The sequence below is a fragment of the Sinohyriopsis cumingii genome, chromosome 18 (assembly GCF_028554795.1).
Source record: "Sinohyriopsis cumingii isolate HCF-2022 chromosome 18, ASM2855479v2, whole genome shotgun sequence".
Classification (NCBI taxonomy): Eukaryota; Metazoa; Mollusca; class Bivalvia; order Unionida; family Unionidae; genus Sinohyriopsis; species Sinohyriopsis cumingii.
The window spans coordinates 87,100,779-87,106,835 of NC_142978.1; the positions used below are offsets into that span (position 1 = coordinate 87,100,779).

A 6,057-nucleotide genomic window follows, 5' to 3' on the forward strand; every position below is an offset into this window, starting at 1 on the left:
CTTTCAGTCATAACATATTCTGGGTTTACATGGTACTGGCTTGAGGTGAAATGAATGCAGAATTTTGATTGTGGTGCTTGCATTGATTTTTCTGTATAATAAAAGGCTTGAACGAAAGAAGAGTTTACAGAGAAGAACGAAGAAATGTGTACTATTTATGATGTAAATAAATACAATATAAATTGTGTTCTACTTTTTATTCTGTTCTCTTTTTTCCTTTTTCTAATACTCACAGATCACAATTACATTGACATACATATTAATACGTTTACTTCACGACCATACGTTTACTATACAACATAAGCAAACACAATCGTTTTTAATACACAAGATTTCATGCATACTTTAAGAATCAACAATTCTTAGCATAAATGTTTTAAAAACTAAATTTGATAACATCAATGTATAATCCTATTGATGGAGACTTGTACTAATCCTATTATAGAAACTCCCTATAAAATAAAACCTTCAAATAAAAATCTGGACGAACCCGAAATTTGTATAAATCAAAATCTGGAGAAATCCGAATTGTAGACAAATCCGAAATTCCAGAAAATTTCATATCAAGACAATTTCTAAATTTGTGTAAATCAAAATCTTGGCAAATCCAAAATTTCACATTATAATAAAATAACATTTTCAGAGATGGTTTTTAGCTGAATAAAATTAGTCATGACTGATACAAATTTGGATTTAGGATTTTGCAATTTTGCTCCGAAAGGAGACGGACAGTTCTGACCTCTGAGGGCGTATTTATAGTCTCTGTACCCTTGGAAAACCTCGGGTGTTTACACAAACACAAACAACGGGGACACTGGAGGATGTCCGATTTGGGTAAGAAACGAGAACGCTACCATTCTCGCGCTTAAAAAGATCGAATTATGGGACAAAGGGTTCATTACAAACCTAATGGAGCAAGATTGGAGGCAACGTAAAATATCGCAACCTAATAATAAAAAAGTATATAACAGTTACTCGAAACATAGTGACGAGTTGAAATAATCATGACAATGGATGAAATGAGTGTCGGCCGACATGTGCTTTCAACGAGGGACTATCTCAAGGCAACGTAATCATTGGAAAGATGGTACATGCACGCATCATTTTACATAACTGTACTATACTTATTTTTAAGATAAAATTGAGAGACTAGCGTAGCAATAAAGACTCTCTGGTTTATGTCTTCCAAGTTCAAAAATAAACGAATAAAATGAATCGAAGCAAACAGAAGGTCAAATATTGAAAACATTTTTGTATTTACTACGAAAAGAAAAACACTAAACACACTTTTAAACAGAATGGCTTTAAATATATTAGTCGTGGTTGTTCAGATGTAATTGAAGCTCACATGGAAAGATATATGATGTAGAAACCGTAGTTATCTACAAGGGACGTTATTAACCTAGATCAGCAATCATTATATGGGTCTGCACCTACGAAGTCCGTCCATATTTATAGCTTGGGACAGGCTACTGTGACCCTAAAGTGGAACTGTCAAAATATTTAGGACATTTATCAAGTTTTATAGAAGCAATTTGATTTTTGAAAATTGATTGTTGATTCGAATATGCCTTTAAATAACCAGTACACAATTTTCTCGTCGCTCAATATGTAATATGTTAATTTTGTAGCCATGTCTTGATGAAGTTACTGAAGTTTGAAATCAAGTATAAATATATATAGTATGTGTTCCAAAAAGGATAATTAACTATTCAAGGTATATTGGTGACTCTTCAACTAAAGAAATAGATCGACTTGAGAGAAGTGTCTTGCGAGAAAACATATTTTAGCCGCTTGCAAACTGAATGGGAAAACACGGTACATTATTCGCTTGAATCCTTACTTCCTTCACCAGTTTAGATAGATCCTGAAATGTGTCTAGGTTAAACAAGTGAGTGTTGATTGGTTGTGAAACATACTGCTTCACTTCGGCTCGTCCTTGGTCGGAAGATATTCCAACTATCAGACCATATACCTGCACCTTGTTAGCATTGGGAGGGAACGTGGCAGCCTTTAGCTCATTGGCAGCTTGTATGGCGTTATATCCACAATTAGACTCTCCGTCCGTCAAAATAAGTACCTCCTTGTCCACGTAAGCGTTGTTTCTGACTCCTGCAATAAGAACAACATTGAATCAATGTTTGTATTAAATATATTTACTTAGATTGCTAACGAATTTAATTGTTTGATTAAGTGGATGTGTATTGCTTGTTTGATTTCTTCTGTTACAGCACATGCATTAATCATGAAAGAACAGCTCTTAGGCTATAAGATTCTTTTCCTTGCAAAAATCTTAGTATTCACCCGCGATCTAAATTATGCACATGTTGCAACTGCTATTGTTTGGTTTGCTACTTTACGTCACAGCGACACATGTAGCTTATTTAGTGCCCGGTTTGCAAGTGAAGGAAAACAATGAACAGTTTTGCAAACTTTACCTATTCCATCTACTTTAAAGGTTCTAATTTTGCAACCGTGATACGTTTTGTGCATGATAAAATGGCATACTGTTATAATGAAGCTTTTAAGAGGCCATGACTAATACAATTTGCCAGTATATAAGGCCTGTGTAGTACATATGTTCGGTATATATTAATGAATTTAAATACAGGTTCTCGTTCAAAGAGCATTGCAATTTTGGAGAAGACGCATAAAAAGGAGGCATTGGTAGGTGACGCTGTTCTTAAGTTTAACAAAAAAAAAACAAAAAAAAAACGGAAAATACATTTGACATCAATTTTAATTCGGCTGAGATGATGTTCTCATTACTGGAAACTTATTAACACAAGGTTTATGTATGACACAAATTATTTACAACAGCTTTTGCAACGGCGTTGAAACAAAGAGTAAATTGTTTAGTCCTTGGCAGTAAAAGCAACGCAAATTAGAGTCAGTCTACAACAAATACGTGTATATTCGACTCTGCTCATCTATGTTTATGTATGTTACCGGTTGAAGTATTTAACTAGGTCACACTATATCTGTTCTGTCTTTCCTTCACTGATACAACTAAAACAGTCAAAATAATCCAGCTATCTGGCTTATATGAAATATACCTTATTGATTTCATAAGTAAATAAAGAATATATCTCATTTGGAGTCTCACTACATTATGAATAATATTCAATCCCGAAATGCCATTTTAAACGATTTACACCATTGACAAAAAGATGAAAGTAGAAGCCATTATAGGAAATTTCTGAAGTATAGTTCATCTTCTTCATTACCTTTGTTACTGCTGAGAAACATGTTTAGTGCTGCTTTGAACGCATCTCCTGTACAGGTGGAACTGCGCATGTATTGTATATTCTGTATTGCATTCTTTAAAACTGCAGTTGGGAACTTTTGACCGAAGAAAAATTCTTCTTTTGGCTTGTCGGAGAACTGGATTAGAGCCGCTTGATGGTATTGTATCTCTTTATTTAGGAACGGGTCTGTCGGGCATAAGAGCCCAAGTATCTCTGCAATGTCTTTCAGAGCTTGATTAAAGCTTTCAAGAGTAATACTTCCGGAGGAATCCATCAAGATTAGAAGATCTCTTGTATTGCCAAGGGTCCTTTTGGGTCTAGTTGATTGAGTTGTTCTGCGGAGAAAGTTCTCAGTAAACAATTTGGCAGTCTCATTTACTGTGAGTTTTCTTCCCGCTAAAATTGTGAGAGAAATTCGATTTCAAAGAAAGACTATAAGTACTTGTGCACACCATCTGATCCGTCTAATTTGATTCATAATCTGTCTTTTGAAGCTTTCCGTAAACATATATTAGGATAGATTTTTTTTTTGATATCTGCTAAATTCAAAAGTGGACTGATCGGAAGTTCAGGTTTATGTATGTATGTATGTATGTATATATGTATGTATGTATATATGAAATTCAAGAATACTTTACGCAAAAGAATGTCGAGATAATGAGCGTATGTTAAGAAAAAGAACACAATTAAAATAAACATTTCTTCAGCTAGTTTAGTCCACAAATTCCTTAAAAAAGAGCTTCTGGTTCACGCTTAATTATAATCATAAACTCGGGATCCATAGCAAATCCTGTCTTTGATTTTTCTCATCATGGCCCTTTTTAGGTAAATATCAATGTACTTATGTGTTATTAATAATTACTTTAAAAAGTAACAAAGACTGAAGTATTTATTAACTTCAGTTAATTTGTCACAGATTAACTGATCGATGTACATTACCATCTATCATGTTTTCAGTTACTCATTTGATTACCTTTGGTCTCTTTCTTTATGTTATGTGAACTATTGTGTAACATTAATATTTCGCCTACTAAACTCGAAAGCTATGCCGTTATATTGAAAAGTGATTTACACTTTAAAGACAACCGCCACCGGTTGTTGTTATTGCTTTTTTTCTTAACATGTTGCTACTTATATCAAATGTTTGGTTGCAATTCAAGTTTGAAATTTGCTTTTATGAAACTGTAAAACTATTGTAATCAGAAAGAATTCATCTTATGGGCTTTATGTATTTTATCTATTGCAATTACTTCTATTTAAAAAACTGTCTTATTACTCATTACCTCTATTGATTAAAACTTGGTAATCAGGTACAGAAGGTTACCAAATCTACTTATAACACTATATTTCTGACACTGTATAAGGTTAATCTGCATACGTAATAGGAACTGAATAGTCTACTGACCTGGTTTGGTTTCTGTAACTTGAGGGCATGGCGTGCCACCATTAGCTGGATAAGCAAGGATAGTCCTGCTGCGCTCATACTCACCAAACCCACCTGGCCCAGCCCAACTTGTCCATTGGCTGACCTGACAATCCACCTTTACGTTGGTAAAAAGGAATGCTGAAGCGGCGCCTAAATAGGCTATAACAAGGAACAACAATGACTGCATTTATGTTAGGTACTGGGTTGTACTGTCTCTAGTTTTCTGAAAGAAGAATGACTTTATTAACCAATATTCAAATTGTTTGAAATGTTGAAAAGCAAATAGAAGTGTCCAGTTAAAACTGATAAAATAACGAATTAAATACTCAAGCTATTACAATTAATGTTACTAGTACGCCTAATACTACTTCTTTAACAACATACGCGCCTATTATAACATCAACACCTATTATTTACTACCTCGAATGAAAGAACTATGATATTTAGTACCATCACCACTCGTTGCTATTAATATTTTTACAGCTTTTGCTACCACTTCCCCAATTTTAGCTAATGTCGTCAGAATAATAATCTCATATCATGCTGCTAGTTGTCATACAGACATAACCAATAATAATAATAATAATAACAATAATAATAATAATAATAATGTATCACTAATACGACAACAACAACTACTACTAATACTACTAGCTCTGCTCCTACTATAACAACAATTAATACTGTTACTACTATTTTCCAAGTAATACTAATACTGATACTACTCATAATATTACTGGATCTGAAGGATGGAAATCAACAATATATTCCAGTGTAGCTGTCATTACATTAGGACTACATAAGCTACCACACCACAATAGAACGAAAAAAATGATCCGAAAAGACGCGATGTCAAAGGAGTTGAGCTAAATTTCACAAACCTATTGTGTGACCATAGCAAACTTGTTCAATATCAGTTAAACGGAAACGAGGTACAAACATTTACAGTGAAAATAAAACAAATTAAACATCGATTTGGAGTTAGAAATATACTTACATTTGACTGGTTTTGACGTTCTGGCCTTTTCAACATTGGATCTCCATTTATATACATTTTGTCAGTACACATCTGACCAATGGGAGATGAACAAGGACCAGTTAAATATGCCATTGCAGTGTCATTCTTTTTATTCTATTTATTGTATCCATGGATGTCTGCACTCATAAATCATAAAGCTCAAACATAATAATGCAAATTTACACACTTCTTCCTCTTCCTGCTCTAAGTTTTGGAATCGGCGTATTAATTGTAGATGATAAAATATGTGTAAACAGTTATCAAAAGCACCAAAACAAATTATTTTTTCAGTCACAATATTCTTCTCATTTAAATTGTAATTCTCTGTATTTATATACATTTTGTCAGTACACATCTCTCCAGTG

At 33.5% G+C, this 6,057-nt stretch overlaps 1 protein-coding gene across 1 annotated transcript; it reads right to left on the reverse strand.

Moving 5' to 3' along the window:
* Positions 1 to 635: 635 nt before the first annotated feature.
* On the reverse strand, positions 636 to 4,885 carry LOC149777233 (matrilin-1-like). The gene is made up of 3 exons (XM_089942838.1): positions 4,654 to 4,885; positions 3,228 to 3,644; positions 636 to 2,112 (listed from the first exon to the last, which is right to left on the reverse strand). The coding sequence occupies exons 1-3, from the start codon at positions 4,859 to 4,861 to the stop codon at positions 1,787 to 1,789; spliced, it is 951 nt and encodes a 316-aa protein (XP_089798964.1). The 5' UTR covers positions 4,862 to 4,885; the 3' UTR covers positions 636 to 1,786.
* Positions 4,886 to 6,057: the final 1,172 nt, after the last annotated feature.

Excerpts from the sequence above, each read along its gene's own strand:
- LOC149777233 (XM_089942838.1), bottom strand. The coding sequence starts at position 4,861 with ATGCAGTCATTGTTGTTCCTTGTTATAGCCTATTTAGGCGCCGCTTCA. Across the intron at positions 3,645-4,653 it reads AGTTACAGAAACCAAACCAG|CGGGAAGAAAACTCACAGTA; the intron begins GTCAGTAGACTA and ends TCACAATTTTAG. Across the intron at positions 2,113-3,227 it reads GTTTCTCAGCAGTAACAAAG|GAGTCAGAAACAACGCTTAC; the intron begins GTAATGAAGAAG and ends TTCTTATTGCAG.